The sequence below is a fragment of the Balaenoptera ricei genome, chromosome 10 (assembly GCF_028023285.1).
Source record: "Balaenoptera ricei isolate mBalRic1 chromosome 10, mBalRic1.hap2, whole genome shotgun sequence".
NCBI classification, from domain to species: domain Eukaryota; kingdom Metazoa; phylum Chordata; class Mammalia; order Artiodactyla; family Balaenopteridae; genus Balaenoptera; species Balaenoptera ricei.
In genome coordinates this window covers 95,743,508-95,768,776 of record NC_082648.1, presented here as the reverse complement: position 1 = coordinate 95,768,776, position 25,269 = coordinate 95,743,508, and the positions used below count along the sequence as shown (strand labels likewise).

The 25,269-nt window shown below is 56.3% G+C and overlaps 1 protein-coding gene across 1 annotated transcript; it reads left to right on the top strand.

Moving 5' to 3' along the window:
* Positions 1–7,518: 7,518 nt before the first annotated feature.
* Positions 7,519–25,269, top strand: IL2RB (interleukin 2 receptor subunit beta). The gene is made up of 10 exons (XM_059934837.1): positions 7,519–7,596; positions 10,728–10,848; positions 11,277–11,391; positions 12,246–12,324; positions 15,006–15,111; positions 16,577–16,725; positions 18,066–18,231; positions 18,789–18,909; positions 20,340–20,424; positions 23,421–25,269. Exons 2-10 carry the CDS (start codon positions 10,761–10,763, stop codon positions 24,177–24,179), a joined length of 1,668 nt encoding a protein of 555 aa, XP_059790820.1. The 5' UTR covers positions 7,519–7,596; positions 10,728–10,760; the 3' UTR covers positions 24,180–25,269.

Genomic DNA, 25,269 nt, shown 5'->3' with positions numbered 1-25,269 from the left:
GACATGCCAGGATGCCAAGAGTCAGGGACCAGGGGAAGATTTCACAGTCTCTCTCTATGATGCTGGGCCAGGCAGCACCCAGATCTAGCCCACCTTGCACCTGCCCACAGCCTGAAGCGGCATCTTCACTGCTCAGGGGAGTTCAGGGTCCCCATTCTCTGAGGTGGGGGGGGGGGGTCTAGGCTCCCTGGCCCTGGAGCCAGGCTTGACTGGGGGCATCATTCCAGAGCTGGGGTGAATTTCTGACCCCATTTACTGCTCTCCTCCAAGCAGACACTGTGGGCAGTGCTGACAGCCAGGCACAATCTCTGTAACGGGACATTTAAATTTTTTCCGATTCCTTAATAAAAACACCAAGAAGAAAAAGCAAGCAAGCATAACCTCTAGATAGAGAGGAACTTCTCACAGACACTTTGCAAACATCACACGTCCTCTTTCCTCGCTGCAACACCTAGATTGTCTTCTGAGAAAGATCACAGATCTTGGTGAAACCTACTTAAGAATAAGAACAAGTGAAAAGATCTTTTTCTACCTGTTTCTCACGGGAAAGGGGGAAACAATTGCAGGTGCTGTCAGAGGGTCTTCGGAGCTTTCCTGACTGTCCCCATAACAAGACTCTGGCCTGGCAGTCAGGAGATGGGGGCTAGGAGTCAGTGTGACTGTGGGCAAAACACTTCCGTCCCTGGGTGCCATCGGCACAGGGAGGTGGCCCCCGGGCCTGGTGACTCCAGAACGTTTTCAGGTTCCTCAGGAGAGGTTGGAAATAATCAGGGGTAGTAGGAAGCCTGGTGTTTGGGAAGCCCTGAGGGGAGCTCCAGCGCCCACCAAGGGTCCCACATATTTACATTTTAATTTTGGTTCTAATTTTATTTATTTTCTTAAATAGGTATTATGTTCCCGTGAAACAAAGTTCAAAAGGGACAAAAAGTTATTCAGGAAATTTCCTTCCCCTCCTCTGCTTCCTGGGTCTCCCAGCTTCCCTCCCTGAAGGAAAATGCTGCTACCAGACCCTAGGAATTCGTTCCAGAACAACTCGGTGCACGTGCATGCCAGGTCGCAGACACGCTCACATACACAACACACTCTCACTTGCACACACGTTCTCACAAACGCACAATAGGCACACACCCACACTCCCCCTCACACCCGCAGTCGCTCTCACACACAGAAAGGCTCACTTCTACACGCATCAGGCACTCACACCTACTCACCCCCCCACACTCACACGCACCCTTACGAATGCACACACACACGCCCAAAGGCTTACCCTCACAAACATGCACCCACACCCTGGCACACGCCCTTTCACATTCACACACTCACTCACGGTTACCCCGTCCTTCTACACGAGCGCTGGCCCACTACACACTTTGAACTGAACTTGGCTTCTTTTCACCCGGCTGCACATCCTGGGGATTGTTCCACGTCAGGAACGGAGAGCTGTCCCTTCTTTTTGTCACGGTGACCCTGTATTCCACCAGGTGGATGTCTCTAATTTACTCACCAACCGTCCTCTGGGGCTGCAGGCTTAGGCCGCCCCCAGGCTCGTTACTGCGTGAATTCCTTCACCCACTTTTCCCACGTGGCACCATCTCTCTGTAGGATGAGTCTGAGACGCAGCACCGCTGGGTCATGTGCTGGAGACATTGGTAGATGTTGTCAGGCTGCCTCCCAGAGAGGAATGCCAGCAAGGCAAACCACTCTTGTGGCTGGTTTTTCCCTGCAAACCTTTTGAAACTTCAAATATTTTTCCCCGGGTTGTTTCTAACTTGCTGTTTCTGGATCCTTTAGGCTACTAGAGATTTAGAAACCTTGGTTCTTTTCCTTTTTTACTTCCTCCTTTGCATCTTGACACCTCTGTATGTCAGGTCATTTTCTGGGCTCTGGGGCAATCTGGATGCATCAGACATGGTTCCTGTTCTCAGGGAACTTCCAGTGTAGACACATGAACAGAAGGTCGTGACATGAGGTGAGGTGACTGTCGTGTGCATCGCATCCGACCTGGCTGGGGTGGGGGATCCGGGAAGGGCTGGTTTTGAATCGGGGAGTTGAGATCGTCCGGAAGAGTGGGGTGGGAATGGGGTGACCCACTTTGTCCCAATTTTAGCACTGAGAGTCCCGTGTCCTGGAAACCGCTTGGGCAAAGTGGGACAGCTGGTTCCCTGGAGCCGTGCGGCTGAGGAGCCAGAACAGGGAACGACTTTCTATGTGAACGTCATGGTTTGCGTGAGACACGAGTTACTTGGGGCACTGGTGTTGGCGTGGCCAGTGAACCAGGCCACTCATGGAGGAACACGGATGAACACGGGTATTCAGGTCTGGAGCCTGGGAGGCCGGCGAGCAGGTGACGCTGGCAAAGCAGAGACAGCAAGGGTGATAGCTTGGCAGTGGGGGGTGAGAGAGAGGAAGGAGCCACGGAGGAGGGTCACGTTCTGGCTCGGGGACTGGTGGGTGGCGTGTCCCGGGGAAGAGAGATGGTCTGCAGGGGGTTGGCTGGGAGGAGAGCCCTGGGGGCAGGCAGCCAGCAGACCGCTCTTTCTCGTTCTTGTCCTGCTCTGATCACTCTGCAGTTCTGACCTAGCTTGTGCTTCCCATCTGATGTGGGGGGCACCCCACGGTCTGTGGGGTGGGGGGGACCAGGCTGAGGGCTGGATGCAAAAGCACCCACGGCATTGCCTCCTGACCAGGGACTAGGACCCATATCTGGTTACCAGTGAAACCTGGCTCTGTGGTGGTAGGACTTTCTCCAGCTGAGGACTCAGCCACCTGCTGACGTTTGGCCCCCGGGAGGGGTGGGGCTCAAGGATTTGAGAGTGGAAGTGGGAGTGTCCACCAGATGCGCAACTGTGCTGTCAGGGCTGAGCAAGGCAGGGAGGGGGGCCGGCGGTGGGGTGGGTGACCCAGGAGATACTGGAGGTCTTCATGATGGCAGAGGACAGTCACAGCAGAGAGAGTTAATGGTCCCTCCAAACCTGTTCTCCCCAGCCTGTGTACCCTCCAGGCACATTTCAAAGCCTCCTTTGCAGCTGGGTTTGTCATGTGACTCAGTTATAGCCAATGGGATGTAAGTTAGAAGTGTCCAGGGCAACTCTGGGGAAGGGTCCTAACAGGTAGAGGATGCCCTTCTTTGCTCCTTCCTCCATCTTCCAGCTGCAGGAATGCACATGTGATGGATGGAGCTTGAACCGCTCCCTTGGTCCACGAGGTAGGAGAAAGGTATTGAGGATGCCCCAGTAGCAAGACAGAGTGAGCTCAGGATCCTGATGACCGCATAGAGCCCCTCCAGCAGCCGTGGATGGCCTGCCTCTGGACGGCTTTTATGTGAGAGAGAAACTCCTCTCTTACTTTAGGGCACTGCTATCCTCTTCAGTTCGCAGCTGGACTCAATCCTAACTGGGACACTGTTGGAGAGTGGGAGGGGTGGCGGCAGCAAGGGAGATGAGGTGGTAGTTCAGGGGTTTGGGTTGGCACAAGTCAGAGTGATGACAGGGTCCCAGGGTGGGCCTGGGCCTGGGCCGAGATATGGAGTCGGACAGAGGGTCCCTGGGGAGAAGATTTTGCAGGAGTCCTGAAGTCTCCCAGGAGTTGGAGCGCAGAGGAGGGGGAAGGGGCTTTTGATAGATGTCAGGGCTGAGGAGGACGTGGGGTCTGGCAGCCTGGCTTGATCCCCAAAAAAGGCAGCCCCGTGATGGGCAGGTGGAAATGTCATGGTCAGGAGGGGATACGGGAGCCAAAAGAGCCCATATGCACTTGCCCCATGGCTCCTGTGAAAGTGGGGTCTCTGGGCAGGGGTCGGGGCTAGTCCACAAAAGCTGAGGGTGCAGGAAGTTGGTTCACGATGGGACAAAGAGGACACAGTGTGGAGGGTGCTGGGCGGGCAGTTACAGGAACGAGGGGTTCATGTGCTTGGTGGTTTGGGTGCTGGGAGGGGAGGGGGCCTGCTGGAGGAGGCTGGGTCCAACCCCCGGAACTCTGGAGACAAAGGTCTGGGCAGGCCTGAGTGGGCTCTGTCGGTCCCCTGCCATCAGAGAAGTTTCTGGATTCCTCTTCAGGTCACCTCAGAAAGAATCTGATGTCCTCCATTCTAATCCTGGCTGGTTCTAATCCCGGCTCTGCCACATTCTGGTTGGGTGACCCGTGAGCCTCAGTTTCCTTGCCTGTAAAATGGGAAGGAAGGCGCTAGCTCTGTAGAGAGCAGGGGAGGAGCTAGGTGGGTATCAGTGTGTAGACAGTGGGTAGAGCTGGGGAGCTTGGCATGCTTGCTGAACGGCAGTCATGCCAGAGCTGGAGGGAAGTTCAGAGATGAGCGCAGGGCCAGTTCGTCTGGGACTTCGAGGCCAAGATTAAGAGTCTGGATTTTATTCTAAATGCACTGGAAACTACTGGAAGGTTGTAAAGGGAGTGGTGCGGTGAAATGACCTGATCTGAGCTTGGGAAAGATTGGTCTGGCTGCTGAGTGGGGAACAGACTGGAGGGGTCAGTAGGGGGAACCGGGAGGCCAGTAAGGGGGTTACCGTGGACCTGGCTGGGGGGACAGCGGAAGCTGGGACTGGGGTGGGGACTGAATAACGCGTTTGGTTGTCTCTGTCAGCTTGTTCCCCACCCAAGCCCTGAGCCCTCTCCCTGGCCTGCCCTTCCCAACCCCCTCACCTGGCTTTAACGTCCAGCTCAGGTACCTGCGGGCACTTTCCCTATTAGTCAGGGTAAAGCCCACTAACTGCTGAAACAAGAGCCTCCAAATCTCAGAGGTCCAACACAATAAAAGTGTATTTCTTGCTCATGTGACTGTCCGATGTGGATTGCCTGGGGAGTAGGGGGCGAAGTTCTGTCCTTCAGGTGGCTTCCCCCCGCCCCGCAGGGCTTCACTCCCTCCAGTGGGTTCTTGCAGGATAGGGGGAGGGGAGGAGAGGGGGAGGGATGGAGGGATGGAGGGAGGAACACCGAAGAGGACCAAAATGAGTTTTTTTAGGCCTGAAAGTAAACTAAATCACTTGCACCCACATCTCACTGGCCGGACTCAGTCACACGGCCGCCTCTAACTGCAAGGGAGGCTGGCATATAGAGTCTAGCTGATGCCCAGGCTGGAGGGGCACAGCGGGGTGAGGCGATACATTCCCACGCTGTCTCCATGCTGCAGCCCCCCACCCCATGCTCCACAGCTGTGAGGTTTCAGGGGGGGATGCAAAGCGTGTGCAATGTTGAACTTTTCCCGGCTCTCCATAGCCCACCACCTGCCTCTCCACCTGAGGCGTCCTAGCCTGAGTCCTTGGGCAAAAGCAGAGCCCCCGGGGCCTGAGTTAGAGGATTCTGAGTCTGGGGGCTGCCCCCTTCATAGCTACGCTTGCTGCACCCCAACACCCAGGGCACGTGGCTGCTTAGAGCCGCCTCCCCTGGTCCTACCCCAGCCTGCCTGCGTGCTGCTCATAGAAGCAGGGCTGGCGTCAGTCACCTCCGGCTCCTCCGTGCCTGGCTTGGCCACTGGGCATCCTGGGTGCTCAGTAAATGTTTACAGGATGAAGGAGAGAAGGACAGAGGGACAGAGGGATGGAGGACGAGGAGCCTTGGGCAGTACGTGCAGGGCAGACCGAGGCCATCCCCATGGACAAAACCGTTACAAGCTGGGCGCGTGATTTCTGCCTTCACCTGGGGATGGATTTTTCTTTTTCTTTTTTATTGAAGTATAGTTGATTTACAACGCTGTGTTAATTTCTGCTGCACAGCAAAGTGACTCAGTTATACACATATACATTCTTTTTTATATTGTGTTCCATTATGGTTTATCCTGGGATAGTGGATACAGTTCCCTGTGCTATACAGTAGGACTTTGTTGTTTATCCGTTCAGTATGTAATAGTTTGCCTCTACTGACCCCAAACTCCCACTCCATCCCTTCCCCTCCCCCCTCCCCCTTGGCAACCACAAGTCTGTTCTCTACGTCTGTGGGTCTGTTTCTGTTTTCAGAAATAGGTTCAATAGGTTCATTTGTACCATATTTTAGATTCCACATATAAATGATATCACATGATATTTGTCTATTTGTCTTTCTTGGATTTTTTCTTTATATGCATTTTTTAAAGTTTTAACTGAATTCATGAATTTGGGGGCGGGAAATACATGCACGTGGTATAAAAGTGTCTACAGCGAAAAACGGCCTTCCTGCCCCTTCCTTACCTGGCTTTCCTCCCTGGGAGAACCAGCATGCCCCATTTCTTGAGGAGCTTCCAGAACTATTCTAGGCTTAATAAATCTCGGCTATTATTCTCATCTTTGTGGTGCTTCTGTTTATTACCCTCTCCTGCAGCCAGAAAGCCTTGCTCTAGGGGAGAGGAGAAGTGGGCTTATTGCGAGCCTACTACGCGTGGTCACCAGGTGAGGTGCTTTACGCTCTCCTGCTGTTTGGTCCTCCTGACACCCCTGCAGGAACTGTTACCCCTCATTCTACAGGTGTGGACATTGAAACACAGGGAAGCAGGTCACTCAGCTTCCAGGCAGCCTCGAATCGGGTCCTGCTTCCCACTTGGAAGGGAGTCAGCCTGATTCTCTACTCAAGGTCTTCAATGCTGTTTTCTCACTTCTCTGCAGACAGAAACTTCTGCAGAGCTGTTCTTTCTACTCTCCGTCCTGCTCTCCTCATTCCCTTTTCTGAGAGAGACAGCAGCTCACAGGAAAACCCCCGGAGGCAGAGAGTTTAAAATCAGGAGACAGCAGACCGGCTTCTTCTGACACTGGATGGAACTTCACGGGGTCCCTGGGCCTGTGACACAGCACATAGATAGACATGCACCTTTCCAAAGAGGGGTCTGTCACTTTCCATCATTAAAAAAAAAAAAAAAAAAAAAAAGCCCTGAACTGATCCCTGCCCCCCAAAGAGGAGGAAAAGGGATTATAAACCATGACTTGAGAAGAGGAGGAAGGGTCTAGAATTTTCAATAAGTAGCCATCAAATTGTTTGCAAAGCCTCCCAAAATAGTCGCCTCTGAATGCTAAACTGAGTAAGGGGCTTCCTGGAAGGCTGGGTGAAAAGGGAAGTCTCGGCGAGTTGGGGTGTCTTATCCCATGGCTGGGGTACACCTAAAGGGACATGTTTGTGTGAGGTCTGGGTGTTAGTGTGTGTGACCGGATGAAGGTGTCAGAGGCTTGAGGTGGCCTGTGAGATGGGGTGGGAGGGAAAAGAAGGGGCCTTGCCCCCATGGGCTCTTGTATGCAGCAAGGCATCTATCTGAGAGTGAGAGACAGCATGTGTGTGAGGGTGTACACGCGCGCCTCCTGCCACAATACGCACGGTGCCCCCCCCGACCCCCCCATTCCCCCACCGCCCCCAGCGGAGGAGGGAGATCTTTATCGGTCCCTGGTGCTACAGGAGTTTCAGGCTTTCTAACCAGCCAGATCTCCCCCGCCTCCCCAACCCAGGCCTTGCCCCCTCCATCCTCTGCACAGGAAGTGGGCTGGCCCTGGGGTTTTAGTCTTTGGCGGCTGGCCCCATCAGCCGTCTACTATCTGGGCCGAGGGAGCCGGAGCTGGGCCTTGGGGAGATGGCTCCAGTCCCAGCAGTGGAGAGAAGCAGAGAGAGCACGCCGCAGCCCCATGTCCCAGCTAGGTAAAGTCCCACCTTGCCCTTACCCTGCCCCTGTCCGGTCCCCAGGTACCAGGGGCTCCCTCCTGGCCCCTGCCACCAGCCAGGGGGCTGGAGGTGAAGGTCACGGGGATGACTTTCAGCTCTGACTCAGATCCTCCAGAAGTTTCTGCCTGAACTCCCATCTGCCAGCCCTCACCCCCAACCTTATCTTAGAATTCCCCAGTGACAAGGCAGGCCCTGCTCTCATGGCTCTGGCGTGAGGAAAAGCTGGTCCCTGGTCCTAGGCTTTCCCTCCCTCCCAGCTCTCCCCATGGGAGGCCGGGGGCTACTTTGGGATGAGGGGCTTCCCCAGGCCCTGTGCTGGGCCCCCCCAACCCAGAGGGGTGGAGAAGGAGGTGGGAGTCCTGGGAGGGGCAAGGCCAGCTGAGTCTCAGATGTGCTGGGTGCCCAGAGAAGGTGTGGGATGTGGGTGGGAGAGATGCGGCCTACACCGGCGAGGCGCCCCTGTGTAAAGGATACCTTAGGAGGCTGTGGGGCGAGGGGAAAAGAGAGGGACGCCTCTGAGACCTGGCTATGAAGTGGGTGTGCTGCGAGGTTTCTGGGAGCCCTGGGCTGGAGGCCGGACCCCTGGGTTCAAGTTCAGCTTTGTCCCTTACTTGTCTGTGTGACCGGGCAGGTCAGTAGGCTCTCCAGGTGCTACCGGAGGGGATGGGACACTCCATCTCTGCGGCTCCCTGCGGGTCAGACTCTCCCTCCACTCCTGGGGGCCGAGATCTCCCACCCTTAACTGTGTTTGGAGAAACTGAGAGGTGGAGCCATCCCTAAGGGTCCCCCTGCTATCCCCACAGCCAGCATCCCACGCCCAGCTGGGGAGACGCCCTCAGACTTAAACAGCAAGAGGGAGCCCTGTGGTGGGGGGTTTGGCCAGAGAGGACGAGGGGAGAAGGGGCCCATCAAGGTCAGAGGTCAGGTAGGACGTGTCTCCGGCTACCGAGCCTGTGCTTCATGTCCTCCCCCAGCCCCCCTGTACCCTACATCCCATGATGTCAGCCCTGGCAGAGCCTCAGGCTACAACTGACTGAGTTCAAATCCCAGCTTTACCCCGAGAGGCTTACGAGTACCTCAGTCTCGTCATCTGATAGAAGGAGTCATAATGGTACCTACTCATGGGGTTGCTGTGAACTTTAAATGAGGTAATATCTGCAAAGTGCTAACGACAGTGCCGGGCAGAGTGAGGGCTGAGTATTAGTCATTATCATCACTATCACCATTACCACCATCATCATCACCATCATCACCATTGTTGTCCTCTTCTTCTAACTTGACATCAGACGACCTGGGTTTGCGTCCCATCCCTTGGGCAGCTCTGAGCATCAGTCTTGGTATCTATCAAATGAGGATGGCAACACGCACTCTCAGGGCTGCGGTGGGGACCTAATGAGTCAGTAAGTGTGATCGGCTTTGCAGTCACGAAGGGCAGGGCACACGTGCGTGGGTGTGCGTGAGAATCCAGGATGGAAGGCACTGGGGACTCAGAGGTCCCACTTGCCCTCCCTGAGGCTGGGGCTCTTCCTTGCTCTGTGACCTTGAGCAGGTTCCTTAACCTACCTGAGACTCAGTTTCCTCCTCTGCAGGAGGGTGCAGCCTTGGGGACTGCTAGAAGACCCCCTCACCCTGCTGCCTGCATCCTCCTTGCTCTTTGCGCTCTTGGGGGTCACTGCTGCACCCTTTCGGCTATAGGTGGAGGGGAGCTCATTCTAGATTGATGCAACTTCTCCTGCCCAACTTGCTTCGGCTGGGGCTGTGGTTTGGCCCTGACCTTCCTGTGATCTTGCATACCTTTGCCTCCACCCACCTCCTCTCACCCTGAGGCTCTGTGCCAGATCCTGCCCTGGTCCTGGCTGGCCCTGCTGGCGAGGGTCCGGCCCCAGGTGACACCCTCCAGGGGATCCACAGGGCCCCTACCCCAGGGCCATGATAGATGAGTAAGGGGCACAGGGGTCTTGCTGGAGCCCCTTTCCTGGGCTCTGCGCCTTTTGGGGTCCCAACCCTGCGCCCTTTGCTATAGGGGGTTGGAGGGTCCAAAGAAAGAGGCAACCAGGTCCGCTCCAGGAGCGTTGCCCTGTAGGGACAGTGGGACGGGCAAGGAGGTGCCCCTGGGTACTTCTCTGGGCTCCTTTCCACACCCAGGCCAGATACCCACTGGTCGGCCATGCCCCTGCCGGTCCCTGATTCCCTAGGGTGGGGATGGATATTGTGGGCCTTACCTCTGGGGCCAGCGCCTGGGACAGGGTCTGGGCAGGGCAGAACGATGTGAGGGAATGGGCTTTGGGGTGGAGCGCGGGACGGAATCCCAGCTCTGCCTCTTCCGCGATGTGACCTTGGGCGGGTTAATGGCTTGGAGCCTTTGTCTCCTCATCCGTGTAAGGGGACAATGCACGCACCCAGCCCCTGTTGCTGGGCAGATTAGATAAGCTGGTGTACGGGAAGTGCCTGACTCAGGGTGGGTGTTCAGTCCCTACCCCCCACCCCACTCCCTCCACGAGTATTGCTGTGAGGTAGTCAGCACACGTTTATTGGGCTCCAGGCAGTCTGCCCTGGCTCAGATTCCACAGCTGCCTCGTATCTGCTGTGTGACCTTGGGTAATCTGCTTCACCTCTCTGTGCCTCAGTTTCTCATCTGAAAATGGGGATAATGAGTGTATCTCCAGTAGATGCTCTTATTGCTGCAGTTAAAGAGTTTAAAATAGAGCCCAGCACAGAGGAACCTCTTGACAAATAGTTTTGGTGTGGTTAAGGGAGCAGCCGGGTAGAGAGGAGGTGGGTTCTAATTCCAGCTCTGAGCTGGCCTCCCTATGTGGACGTAAGCAAATCTTTCCTCTTTCTGGGCCTCAGTTTCCCCAACTTTTGAACAAGGGGTTGGGCCTGCTCTGAGAGTCCTTTCAGCAATGAAAACATGGGTCCCAGAATCTCAAAAGGGAAGGAAAGAACATGTGTGGGATAGAGGGACCAACAGATTCAAAGGCCCTGAGGCTGGCATGTGGGGAGCAGAGGGGTGCACCTTGAGAGGACAGGGCCCAGCCTGTCTCTTAGGCAGGGGAGGACGCGGCTGGGTGCTCACTCGTGTTCTCTCCCCTTCTTCCTCCATCCAGGGCTCCCTTCCCCAGCTCCCACCCGCGGATGTGATGGCGGCTCCTGCTCTGTCCTGGTGTCTGTCCTTCCTTGTCCTCCTCTTGCCCCTGGCCATCCCTCGGGCATCTACATCGGTGAACGGTGAGGACCCTGGCATCTGGACCACTGTGCTTTCCCTCAGGGAGGAGGCCAAGGCCCTTCTAGAACTTCTTCCAGGACCCCTGCTTCTTGGCAGAAGCTCCATCCGCTGGGGCAGGAGGCGGGGGGGAGGGGGGCAATGGGACCAGAGACCATCTCCCTCAGCCCTCCACCTGCCCGTGCCGCACCCACGTGCCCCTCCAAGCCGCAGGAAGACACCGTCTTCTTGTCCCTGCCCTGCCTCGACCTGTCTGGGGGTCACTGCAGGCTATGGGGCTCAGTTTTGTCCTCTCTCAAAGGGATTCACGAACCCCTTCTCTGCCTGCCAGGATTGACTACTTCCTCACCTGGTAGGTGCAGGAGTGGCGGGGGAACCTCAGAGGGCCATGGGCACCCTGCAGCCAGCCACGCACGCCTCATCTTACCAGCAGATGCTTCCGAGCTCACGTGCTTCTACAACTCGAGAGCCAATATCTCCTGTGCCTGGAGCCGGGATGGGGGACTGCAGGTCACGACCTGCCACATCCATGCTCAGCCGGATAAAAGGTGTGTGTGGGGTCGACAGACAAATGTACAGAATCTCAGGGATGTGAGATCTGATAGTCACTGACTTTTAGACTATTGAAATCCTAGCTCTCAGACCCCAAGAACTCTGCACTTTGAGAATCTTGGACTAATAGGACCCACAGACTCTTGGTGTCACAGGAGTCTGCAAGAACTTGGGGGTCGGCTATTTAGACTCCTGGAGCCTGAATGGCAGTGGGGCGTGCAGTCCAGGCTGCAGTGGAGGGGCTGGGCATGAGCCAGACCAGGTAGTTTGGGGACATAGGGCTGCTCACCTGCTATGCCGAGGCTGGACTCAGTGTTAGAGGCAAAGGGGGCAGAAGAGGGATCCCCAAACTTTTTGAGTAACCTGGGATTTTGACAGATGCCTAGGGCAGCCGTGGGGACAGGGAACTGGGGAATGGCTGGGGAAACTGGAGACTGGGAAGGAGATGGTGAAGTGTCACCGTGATCCAAACATCCCGGTGGCAGCCAGCAGAGGTGGCTTTGGGGTTTGACCTTGGCTCCCAGGTGGATGGTGATTACAAGGGGCTCTGAAGGCCTCATCAAGAATCATCTTCACCCTAAACCCTATGGGGAGACTTTGGAGGGCTTTAGGCGGGGAAGGCCGTGTGTCCTGAACTGGTTTGTTTCTAGATCACTTTAGCCGCCGTGAGGCCTGGCTGGGATGAAGAGGCAGGAAAAGATGCTCACGAAGGGAGGTCGGCACGTGGGGGTTGGCATAGAGCCCGGACACAGACCAGCAACGCTGCATGGGGACTCTCCCAAGGGCCAGCTCTGGGGTGGGGGTGGGGGGTCCCTCTTTTTCTTCTAAGAGGGTTCTTTTGTCTTGAAAGGCAGTGGAACGGATCCTGTGAGCTGCTCCCAGTGAAGCCGGGATCCTGGGCGTGTAACCTCATCCTAGGACCCCCAGATGTGAGTAGCCGTAGCTGAGGGGAGAGGCCAGGGGGCCGGTGGGTGCAGAGGGGCGTCCTTCCAGGGGAGGAGCTGGGGCCCAGCAAGCCCAGTGCCCAGGGGCTGCGGCACAGCAGGCTTCTGGGGCTGAGGAGGCAGAAGGAGGGAGGTGGCATCCAAGGAGAACAGAGGCCTGACCTGGGGGTTGAGGGATCCGAGGTACGTGAGGCATCGGCCACTCTGCCTCTGCTCCTGCTGTGTCCCCCATGCTTTGTGGAGCCTGTGACACTCCTGTGTTCCTTATCAAGTGGGGAGAGCACCTACTAGTCATAATAACCCCCATATCCGACTCCTCCCGAGGTCTGGGCAAGTACAGGGTGGGGTGGGGTTAACAGTGTGGATTGCACAGCTGGACGGTCCGGGTTCCATCCCTGGCTCCATCCTATACCAGCTGGGTGACGCTGAGCATCTTCTGAGTCCCAGTTACCCCTTCTGTAAAAGGCAATAATAATGATCCTTACCTGGTAGGGTTGTTCTGAGGATCAAGCGCTTAGAATGCCACTCAGAACAGAATATGCACTTGACACGATTGCCAGGGGATCCTTACGACTATGCGTGGGTACCAGCACTGTCCCCTTCTTATCAATGAGGAAACTGAGGCTCAGAGAGGTGAGGTCCCTGCCCAAGTCACATAGCCAGGGAGAGGCAGAGCTGGGATTGAACCCAGGTCTGTGAGACCCCCAGCCTGGGCCTTTCAACCTTACACTAGGCTGCCTCTCAAAGAGCAGGAGGCTGTGTCCATGTGGGTGTGCATCAGATTATTGTCTGGCAAACCTTTCTTGGCAGCGGTGGGCACCAGGGATGCCCAGACCACATTTTCCAACCCTTATCAGGTTCTGTACATTCTCCAGGAGCAGGAGAATGTGGAGACGGGCTCACATGACACAGCGTAGCTGATAAAGGCAGAGCCCCTCGAACCAGATTGCTGTGCCTGTCCCCTTGAGCTCTGCAGATGGTCTGGCTTCAGATCCTTGCCTCACCTAGCTGTGTGGCCTTAGGCAAGTCCCTCAGCCTCTCTGTGCTTCAGTGTCCTCAGCTGTAGGATGAGAATAGCAATTGTGCTCGTCTCATTGGGTACTGAGAGAATTAAATGAGATAATATTCATGCGGTGCTTAGTAGAGTGCCTGGCACAGGGTCAGTACTCAGCAGAACGTATTATTGGCATCTTTGCAACAATGACAATTATATTAATAATAATACAGTAAGTCCCCTACATACGAACCTTCAAGCTGCAAACTTTCAAAGGTGTGAATGTGCGTTTGCATGTCCAATCGTGTAAGTTAGTTCACGTGTCTGGCGTACATTGTCACATGCGTGCATCCTCTACAAGTGGTTGTGCTTTTTGCACTTTACTGTACAGTACTGTATAGAGTACAGTAGTACAGTGTCTTTATTTCAAGCCCGGGACGCCTGGTGGAAGCAAGTGTAAAAGCAGTGGTATATAACCGATTGTGTTAGTTGGGTACCTAAGCTAACTTTGTTGGACTTACGAACAAATTGGACTTACAAACGTGCTCTCGGAACGGAACTCGTTCATATGTAGGGGACTTACTGTAATAATGTGATGATACTATTATTATCTGGGAAAATCTGGCCCCCATAGCAGCTGGTAGGCAGCTGGGGCAGGGTCCTCGGGGTGGAGACGAAGCAATTGTTCTCCGCTCCAGGAACTCTGATGATCAAGTTCAAGGTTTGTTCACAGTGGGCCCTGCGGCAGGTCAGAGGGGCTGTGCCCGGGGTCCTGGGCCTGAAAACACCACCCCGGACCCTGGAATGCAGATGCTAACAGGGTCTGCACCAGACCCTCCTCCTGCCGGGCTGCAGGGCTGCCCTCCGCACAGGGAGGAGGCCGCCGTAAGCTTTCACTTGGCCAGGGCTACAGTCTCTGTGGGGCTCTGGATGCAGAGGCCTGAGTTTGCATCCAGGCTCCCCTGCTGACCAGTTGTGTGATTTGGGGCAAGTCCCTTAACCAATCCCAGCCTCAGGTTTCACACCTGCAGTGTGTGGATGGGCAACTGTGAGCATCAGCCAGAGAAGCGCCTAAGGTACCTGAACAGTGCCTGCCCACAGGAGATGCTGGTTCCTAGCCATTTCCTTCCAGAAAAGTGAGGGTGCGGGGGTGGAGAGAGATGGGGGAGAGGAAGCTTTCACACTCAAAGCTATAATGCAAGCATAGGTCCAGACCTGCACCTTCTTGGGGGCTCATCCTGCTTGCACACCTCTTGTGACGGGGAACTCCCTCCCTCCCAAGGCAGCTCACTTCACTTGGATCAGGGATTGACAAATTACTATGGCCCATGGGCCAAAACCAGCCTGCTGCCTGTTTTTATAAATAAAGTTTTATTGGCACACAGCCAAGCGCATTCGCTCTCATGTTTTTTCATGGTTGTTTTCATATGACAACGGCAAAGTTGAATAGCCGTGACAGAGACCATATGACCTGCAAAGTCAAAAATATTAACTAACTGACCCTTTTCAGAAAGCTTGCTGGGCCCTGCCTTAGACGGAGGGGCCCAGGGAGGGGGTCCAGCTTGTCGCGGTCGTGGTCTCCCCTCCTGTCCTCCCCCGTCCTCATCCCAGCAGCCTCCCCCTCCCCGCACCAGCTGCCGGCAGCTACATCCCTGGCCTCCTTCCCTTGCAGTCTCAGAAACTGACCATAGTTGACGTCATCAACTTGACCGTGATGTGCCGCGAAGGGGAGAGGTGGAGGAGGATGATGACCCAGAATTTCAAGCCCTTTGACAACAGTGAGAGAGGACTCCAGGGTGGGGCTGGGAGGGGGTTGGAGGGGTGGGCACTTCCCTCCCTGTCTCCCCCTCTGGGATCACCCTGCTCCAGTCTCTCCCCATCAGCTTCCATGCCCACATCTGACCAACCCACTGCCCGCTGAACTTGGGATGAAGTCCCGGGTCCCTACCCTGGCATTCAAGGCCACTTGGCCTGGCTTCCCTCTCCAGCATGCCTCCTCTCATGGCCTATATTCCTGCCACACCAAAGCCCAGTTCTCCAGATTCAACTTGCCCATCCATGCCTCTGAGTCCTTGCACGCGCTGGCCCCACTGCTTGGAAGGCTCTTCCCACCCGGAAAATTCCCACTCACCCTTCAAGGCTCAGTGAAGGGTCACCTCCTCCAGGAGTCCTTCCCAGACTCCCCCACCTCTTTCAGGGTGTTTATGTCCTGGGTCTTTGCTGCCTGATTATGGGTCTGTCTCCCTCATTGGGCTGTGAACTTCCCTGAGGGTAGAGCCTCTGCCATCCCTATGTCTCCATTCTGAATACTCAGCATCAGGCTCGATCTGGGCAGTGCTCTGGGCAGGTTTGTTGAACGACTGAGTGCCCTGCCCCACCCCCAGGCTTCACCCCCCTCCCTTCCCGAACTTGGAGGTCATCTCTAGGGAAGAGATGGGGGCAGAGGGTGAGACCCAGGGTTCTAAATGCAGCCCTGCCTTAATCGAGTGCAATCTGACTGGCAGATCATTTAACATGTCTGAGCCTCAGTTTCCTCATCTGTAAAGTGGGGATAACCAATTACCCACTGCCCATGGTTGCTGTAAGTAGTCTATAAGCCAAGACACAGAAACTGCTTAGCACGTGCTCAATAAACATTTGCTTATTATTATTTGTGTGGTTCTACAGAGTCTCAGATGTATAAAAATTTAGAACAATTGAACTTCAGAATCATACAATCTTACAATCATATAAGGTTGATGAAATAGAATTAAGTAAAATAAATGAGATGATCCAGGTAAAACTCTCTGATCAATTCTGAGTGCAGAGAGAGGCTGCCTTGATTCATTCATTCAGCAGGTATTTAATCAAGGGCCTACCACGTGCCAGGTAATGTTCCAGGCACCAAGGATACCCGAAAGAATCAAGTCATTGCCCTCAACGAGCTCAGAGTCTGGTGGGGGAGACAGAAAATGAATAAAGGACCAGAAGTAGATATTTAATATGTTGGGTGTTGATAAGTGCTAGGAAGAGAAATGAAACAGGTGAGGGGGACAGAGAGTGGTTGGTGGTTGGGGAAGGCTTCTCTGAATATGTGATATTTGAGCAGGGACCTGCCAGTCTCCGGGGAAAGGGAACGCAGGGAGGGAGGAGCAGCACGTGCAAAGGTGGAGGTGGGAGCCCGGCACGGCTTTCTCATCTCAGCATCAGCCTCCGGTGTCCCCCAAGCTTTTTCTCTCCCCTTTTATCTCTTCCCGTCTCCAGTTCGTCTGATGTCCCCCCACTCCCTCCAAGTCGTCCACATGGGGACCCACAGATGCAACATAACCTGGAATGTCTCCCAGTTCTCCCACTACATTCAGAGCAGTGTGGAGTTTGAGGTCCGGACAAGGTCCCCGGGCTGCAGCTGGGAGGTGAGTACCTAGCTCCACCCCGACCTGCCCTGATTCCTTCCTGTCCTCGTCACCCTGGCTGTCCTTCATCTCAGCAAAGCCACAGAAGCCCCTAAGCAGCCGCTGCCGCTCCTCTGTACTGCCTGCCCCGCTTCCCCCTCCCTCCGTGTGTCCCCTGACACCCCAGGGGTCCAGCTGGTGGTGGATTCCAGTCAAGATTTACAAAGCCAAGAGGCAGGCGACTGCCCTCTCTGGAGATTTCAGAGGCCCTGGGCAACCACCCTTCCCTCTTCAAATCCAGTGTGGTCCAAGTCCACGGGAGCTGGGACTTCCTGACGGTCCAGTGGTTAAGACTCTGCCCTTCCCCTGTAGGGGGCGTGGGTTTGATCCCTGGTCCAGGAAATAAGGTCCCACATGCCAAGGGGTGCTGCCAAAAAAAAAAAACAAACTATAAAAAAATAAGTCCACAGGGGTTGGTTGCTTACTCATTCACTTATCCATTCCTTTATTCTCTCACTCACTCACTCACTCACTCAACAAACATTCACTGAGTACCTACTTCGTGCTAGATGCGGGGAGAGAGTGGAGGGCGGGCCTGATGAGCTGCCTGCTCTCAGGAAACTCACATGGGGGATGGGGGCAGACAGCCGGTGCCCAGAAACAGGAGACTATGGGATGTTGATACATACTGTCATGAAAATTAAATGTGATAACGCAGTTGAGAAGGGCTGGGCCAGGCTACTTCAGACTCAGGTGACCAGGGAAGGCCTTTCTGAGATCTGGGGTTCAAGCAGGAGCTGACCTTTTGAGGATCTGGGGAGGGTCTTCCAAGCAGAAGAAAGAGCCATTGCAAAGGCAAGACATGGCCTGTGTGTCTAGGGCACCGGAAGAAAAGCAAAAAGGGTGATGCAGAGGTGGGAGAAGTGTTTGGGAAATCCCTCTTTCTGGTCGAGTGGAGAATAGACTATAGCAGAGCACGGGGTTGGGGGGAGGGGAAGCAGGGGGACCTTGTATGGTGCCCAGAGGTGGTGGGAGCTCAGACCTGGAGGAGGAAGGAGTGGAGAGAAGGCGGAAGGGTGCAGAAATAGTTTCCAGAGGTGGAACCAGGTTCTGGACGTGGAACCAGCTGATTGGCAGATGGCTTTGGATGTGGGAGGCGTTTAGGATGACCCTGGAGTTTTGGGCCCCAGCAACTGGGTAGTCAGGGAGCCTTTCTGTAGGATGAGGGGACAGTGGAGGGCAGGTGGCTGAAGGGAATAAAGGAAGGTGTTGTTCTGCTCGGCGTCTCAGCCAGCCCTGCCACGGGAGGTGAGGTGGGCAGTGGGGACCCCTCTGGTCTGACAGCCCTGTTTCTGCCCCAGGACACCCTGCCGCTGACCCTCAGGCAGAACCAACAATGGATCTCCCTGGAGATGCTGGCTGCAGACACGCTGTATGAGCTTCAGGTGCGGGCCAGGCCCCAGCTAGGCCACCACGAGGCTTGGAGCCCCTGGAGCCAGCCCCTGGCCTTCAGGACAAAGCCTGCAGGTACTGATGGGGAGCTGGGGTGGGGATGCAGCTCCGGCAGGAGGCAGTGGCTGGTGCGGGAGGCTTGGGGTGTAGGTATGGAGCCCTTTGGCCATCATTAGCTCACTTGATGTGACCCACAGGGTGGGCAACATGGGCGTGTTTTACAGATGGGAACAGGGGATCAGTGAGGGGGTGGGACTTGCCATTGGCCTTGTGAGTTAGTGGGGAGGCCAGCGAGGCGCCTTCCACTCTCTCCACCCTGAAACTTCAAACTCTTGGTTTCTGCCGAGGTCAGGGGTGGGCTGTTTTCACCTGTTAGCCTGTTTCCTCATCTGTAAAGTGGGTACCATGGTAACGAGGCAGGGATGCTGTGACGAAGCATGTCGGCCGCGATGCCCCACGTCGGCTGGGCACACAGCAGGACTGCTGGACCAGCTGGGACCCTGTAAAGGCCTTGGGTCAGAGGTCGGCCTGTCCCTCAGCACCAGGTCATGGGTGGGGGATGCTGGATTGAGCCAGGGTGGGTGGGGGCACTTCTCTAACCCCTCCCCTTCTCTTCCTCCCACCCTGGGCAGCAACCAGGAAGAAGACCCCGACCCTTCCTTGGTTGGGCCACATCGTGTTGGGCCTCAGCTGCGCTTTTGGTTTTGCCCTCTTGGTTTACTTTCTGATCAGCTTTCGGTACAACAGGCTGTGGTAAGAGCGCTCCCCTCCCTGTCCTTCATGCTCCTGTCTGACACGACCCCCTCCCCGCCAGGTCAGGTTCTGGGCTGAGCCCCCTGCTCTCACTCTCCAGTGCTCCCTCTGCCCTCCCAAGAGCCCTCCCTGCCCAACACCTGGCCTTTCTGCCAAAGATGGAAGCGCATGGAACCAGCCCGAGGGGAGTGGGGCGGGGAGAGCCCCACGGGAGCCCTGCCCAGAGCATCATTCCCAGGACTTGAGTACGTGTGTGTGCACTTGCCAGCTGCCTGTGTGTTGGGGGGTCCTCATGTGTCTGGGCATTCATTTGTTTATTCCTTTATTTACTGAGTCCTAGCTCTGGGCTGGGTACGGTGCTGACTGCTGGGAACGCAAGGGCAACCACAGGCATGTCGTCCCATCTTCATGGACCCACAGTCCCATGGGGGAAGGCAGATACATCTTAATCATGCACGTTTATAACGACACACGTGATTAGGCTGGTGAAGGAAGGAAGGTACCATATGTACTGGAAGCAGGCAACAGGGAAAGGAACCTCAGCTAAGGGGTGGCCGGGGGTCGGGGGGGTGCTTCCCTGAGGAAGTAATGATTGATTCCACTGAAATCTGGAGGAGAAGTGAACCAGTCAGGGAAGGGTCGGGGAGCACATCTCAGGAGGAGGAAATAGCTTGTCCAAAGATCCTGGGTGGGAACAAGGCAGGAGCATTCCAGGAACTGAAAATGCAGGGAGGTGGGTGTGGCCAGAGACCAGAAAGGAGTTCGGGACCCGAGCATGGACCTCTGGGTGGCAGCCAGGTTTTCTGGGGGTCTTGAGGCTGTGGCATACAACTTGAGGCAGATGCACACAGATACTGGGGCACTCAGCTTGGCAAGCAGAGCATGGGCTGGAATTCAGCCTCCATTCACCACCGCCCCCCCCCCCACCCCCCAAAAAACCCCAGGTGCCCTTGGGCAGTGCACAGCTTGAACCACCGTCCATGGCAGCCTTGACTAGGTGGCTCACCATCTGGTGTCTCTCCTACCTCCCTCCTCTTGGTTCACTCTGCTCTGTTAGGGCTGATCAGAGCCCTTTCCTCTTTGTCCCCTACCGCTCTGGCTTGCATGGTCCCCCACCCTCACATCCTTCTCTTGCATGGTATTCTGCCCTCTGTCTCCTCATTACAATGAATGGTAAACTTGCACACTTGCTTCACTGTCTGGCTCCCCATTAGAATGTCAGTTCCTTAAGAGCAGGGACCTTCTCTGTTGGCTATTCTTGTGTCCCCAGTGCCCAGCACAGTACCCTCCCTTACTGGGCACACGATCAATACCGACAAAATAAATGAACAGCTCGGCGCCCTGCCCTCAGAGCTGCAGGGCTGATGGCAGGACACTGTGGTCCCCTTCCCTTCTCACCCTCCTTCCCTCCCTTCCTCTCCCCTGTCCAGGCTGAAGAAGGTTCTGAAGTGTCACATCCCAGACCCCTCGGAGTTCTTTTCCCAGCTGAGCTCCGAGCATGGAGGAGATTTCCAGGTAGGAGTCTGGAGGTGGAGGATAGAGTAGGCAGTTGGCACGGGCTGGCCGGAGGGTGGGCAGTGGTGTGGAATGGACGGGGAGGAGGTGCAGGAACAGCGGGTTTTTGCCCTTTGTGGAAGAAGAAATGTAAAGTGAGCTGCCTCGCGGATGGACACGGGCCCCTTTCCCCAGTGTTCTCAGGCTGAATGGCAGCTCCCATCTAAGCCAGAATGCCTGGGCTCTAACCCCGGCTCCACCACTTCCTGGCTGTGTGGCCTTGGGCAAGTTATAGAACCTCTCGGTGTCTCAATGTCCTCACCTGTAAAATGGTGGGTGGTGGGGGGATAATGTTACTATGTGTACGGTCCCAAGGACATTGCCTGGCACACAGCAAGTGCTCACGAAGCTCTAGCCAGAATTACTGGCACCAGGCTGTTGATGGAGCAGGATTTGCCAGGTGCAAGTTCTCTCCACCCCGCTCCCTGTGCAGACCTGCCCCGTGGGGCTAGTGCTTTCCCTGCTCTTGCAAAAACTCCCTGGCCAGGCTCCGTGACTTATCACAGACGTAAGCAAGGCCTCTAGGCATTTCTAGTTACAAAACACAGATTCATTTTAAAAGTGCACACCCACATGTCAGAACACTCAGCGCCATTTAAAGTTTAGTCGTCTCCCCTCCCTCAGCCCACACATGCTTCAGGAAGGAAGTTTCAAGGGGGTAGGGGGATGTGGTGGGCTGCTTCTACCACCCCACCCCCGCTCTAGGCTCCCTGGATTGGTGTTGGTGGAGGGGGGGTGAGGTGGGGGCGGAGAGAAGTCAGGAGGAATGTTGAGGGGCTGGAAAGCCATGCTGGACCAGAGCTGTCAGGAGCTGGCTTTGGTGTTCTCTATCAGGGCTGATCAGAGCCCCTTCTGGAATTCTTCGGAAAACTCCCATGACTGGGGGTAGCTTACCTACAGCACTCTTGATGAGGGGGAATGTATCTCCTTAAAATTCCTCCTTCAGCCCTAAATGTAGTGAGCTCCCCATCAACAGAGGTATTCAAGTCAGCCTTGGCTGACTATGTGTCAGCCACATGGCAGAAGGGATTCCTACATTGGAACCGGCTGGAGGCAGGACTAGATGCATCCTCAGACCTCTTCTGCCTTGAAGTCCTTCTCATTCTATGGGCTTAGGACATTTTGAGGTGGGACTGGGGTCCTTTCTAGAGAGTTGCAAGCCACTCCATCTTCCCACGAGGTCATCCCCAGGTCTAGATGCCTGGCCCAGGCCTGCTGTGTGGAGGGGGTATCCTGAGGAGGCCCTGGGGATGCATGATGTGACTGGGGGCTGGCCAAGAGGGACCCCACCCTCTCCTCTGCATGTGGGTGACAGGCCAGCTGCTCTCTCTCTCTCTGCCCCAGAACCCCCGGCTCCAAGACTGCAAGGCCCACTGCCCTGCCTGTGGGACCTGGGAATGCGTGTGCCAGTGTATATGAAGGGGGATGAGTTTCTTCCTGTGCCCCCCACCCATCTGCGCTTCAGGGCATTGTGGATGGAGGCCTAGGCCCAGGAAGTGCCTGACCACACACACCTCTGAGGGCGGCCCAGCGAGGCCCAGCACACCAGTGCTGGCCCCAGGCCTGCCCTCTTTTTCTTCTGGCCCCTGCTCAGCACTGCTGCCTGGTCCTGCCCTCTGCTGCTGCTTCTAGCGTTGGAGCCACACCTGACCCGGCTCTTTCCCTGCCTCCCTAGCCTGCTATCCCTCTTTGCCATCCTTAGCTTGCCCTCGCTCTCCCTCTCTCTCGGCCTTTTCTCCTGTAACATGAACTCCTGGTTTGGGGGAGGGTGTATATTTTGTCGAGTGGCTCAGCCCCGGGAACTCACTCCGGGAACGGAGAACCAGGATGTTTCTCTTCTGGTCCATTAATTCATCTGCAGAACATCAACTGGGCCCCTAGGCCCTGTGCTGGGCACAAGAGTGCAGGGGGCCTGGTCCCATCAGGCCTGGTCCCTGTGCTGGGGGGACCACAGTCCAGCTGCAGAGGGCTCCCAGGACAGAAGGCTGTTGGGGGTTCTCAAGGGCACCCTCTTGAGGCCCCATCACCCTGACCTGAGGGGTGAACACTCCCCTACACTTCTGCTGGGTAGTGTGCATTTTACCTGTGCCAGGTGTTTCCACCTTCATTTTCTTCTTTAACATCTCTCTGCTGGCCCATAGTGAGGAAGTCAGGAAAGAGGCAGCTAAATGTGGAATTGAGGCTCAGAGAGGTGCAGTGACCTGCCCAGGGTCACACAGCTAGAGAGTGCCAGCGCCAGGGCTGGAACCCAGGTCTCCCTGTTCCTTGCCAGGGCTCTGTGGACTCCAGAGCAACTGAGAAGTGCTCTGATGGGTGCTTTCCTCTCTCTGTGCATGGGGGGTGGAGGGCTGCAGGGCACCAGGAGGGAGTGGTCAACTGGGGGACAATTAGCTCCCCACTGGAGATGGTTCCATGGCAGTGTGAGTGGGGAACCTGGGACCCAGCTCTTCCACCTGCTGGCTGTGTGATCAGGGCCCGGGCACAGGCCCTCTCTGGGCAGCTGTATGGTGACTGTGATGTGCTCTCGGGACCCTTTCTGCTTCAGCAGTGGTTGGTTGGTTCACACACTCTCACTGGTCCCCACCAGACACTCTGAGGATTCTACCAATTGCTATGTTCCCGGGACCGAGAGCGGCACCAGGCTCACAGGAGCTGCTTGATAAACAGTCACACATTGAACCAAGACATCCCCTGGGCACCTACAGCGAGCCAGGAAGGCCTGTGCTGGGCCTGGGAAACAGCCACACCCCTTGGGCTGATGCAGAGGGTTCCCCAAACCAGTGGGCAGGGTTTGTGTGTGTGTGTGTGTGTGTGTTTGGGAGGTGGGGGCTACAGTCAAGGAGGGCTTCCCGGAGGGGGCAGCCCTGAGCGGACTGCTGAAGGAGGACAAGTTAGGGGATGTTGCTGAGTCTGGAAGAGGTGGCCACTCACCCTCCCGCTGCTCTTTCTCCTGGCAGAAGTGGCTCTCCTCGCCCTTCCCCTCATCCTCCTTCAGCCCCAGCGGCCCACTGCCCGAGATCTCCCCACTGGAGGTGCTGGACAGGGACTCCAAGGCCACGCAGCTGCTCCTTCTGCAGCAGCAGGACAAGGGCTCGTCATCCTCAACCGAGACCAGCGGCCACTCGGTGACCAGCTGCTTCACCAACCAGGGCTACTTCTTCTTCCACCTCCCAAACGCCCTGGAGATTGAGGCCTGTCAGGTGTACTTTGCCTACGACCCCTTCATGGAGGAGCCCGATGAGGGTGGGCCCGGGGTGCCGGAGGGGGCTCTTCTCCCACCCTTGCCACCTCCGCCAGGGGAAGAGGATGCCTACTGCACCTTCCCCCCTGGGGACGACCTGCTGCTCTTCTCCCCCAGTCTCCTCGGTGGCCCAGGCCCCCCGAACACTGCCCTGGGGGGCATTGGGGCTGGTGAAGAGAGGCTGCCCTCTGCCCCGCAGGAGGGAGTCCCTGGAGACTGGGCCCCCCAGCCCCTGGGGCCTCCCACCCTGGAAGCCCCTGACCTGGTGGATTTGCAGTCACCCCCGGAGCCTGCGCTGGGAGAAGCAGGAGTGGAGGTGTCTGTCCCCAGCCCGAGGGAGGGGGCCGGCTTCCCCTGGGCCAGCTCTCCTGGGCAAGGCCAAGTCCGGGCCCCCATCTCCTGCCTGACCCTGAACACCGATGTCTACCTGTCCCTCCAAGAGCTCCAGGATCAGGACCCGGCTCACGCAGTGTAGACAGACGGCCAGGGCGGGGAGGCAGGTGGCCTTCCGCTGCTGCACCAAGCCCAGCTGAGGACTCTCTGTCTGTGAGGCTTGTCCACTGCTGATACGCGGTGTCCAGTTGCCCCCGGTCATCTCTGGCCAGAGGGCCCTCACCCAGCCCTGCACACTCGGCTGTTCACTTCCACACCTCATTTGCTGCTCCCTGGTCCTACGGCCCAAGCCAAGAACTTTGCAGGGAGAGGCACTTTGACTCCCCACTCCCTCATCAATCGTGGAGTCCTGCGGGTTTTGCCTCTGAAGCGTCCCTCCTCTCCAGCCCTGCAGCTACTCTTCAGGGAGAATTCGTGGTTCTCCACGGGCCTTCACCCTGGGCTCCTCACAGGGCTTCCTGCCCCAGTCACACCCCCTCACACCCACCCACCACACGACAACCAGAGTGCTCTTTCCAGAACGCAAATAGGGCTATGCTACTCCGGGTTTAAAACCCTGCCTTGGCTCCCACTGCCCTCAGCACCACTTCTTGGCCCTCCCCTTGCCCCTCCAGCATCGTGTTGGGACATTCCCTTCTGGTAGCCTCCCAAGAGTCCTACTGAGCCACTCGGAGCTCCCTCATTCCCCCACACCTTTACACATGCTCTTCCCTGTGCCTGGGGTGCCCTCTCCTCCCTCATCTAGGTGACAAGCTCCCTTTATCCTGCAAGTGTCAGTTCTGCTTCCCTGGGAGGGAAACACCACCTCCTTCAATGTGCCCAAACTTTGAGATTTGGTGCTGGAGGGACAGGCTCTCAGGGTGGCTGGACAAAGTGGCCCTGTCACTTCCCCTTTGGGATCTCTTGTGACCTTTGAATGCTTGGCTACAGCATCCTTAACGCTGTGGCCCAAGTATGGACACAAATGCCCCAGCAAATTGGACACCGGCTGGATCTTTCCACAATGGCTTCACAGTAGCATGCGGCTGGAAAGTAAACCCCTCCTAGTGGCAGGTCCTGATGCTGTCACAGGGAGCCCTCCCTTGGGCCCCTCCTGCTCCACCCTCCACTGGTCTTTTCTGCAGCTCAGGGGCTGGCACACCGCCTCCAGATGGCAGCTCCACTCACTACAC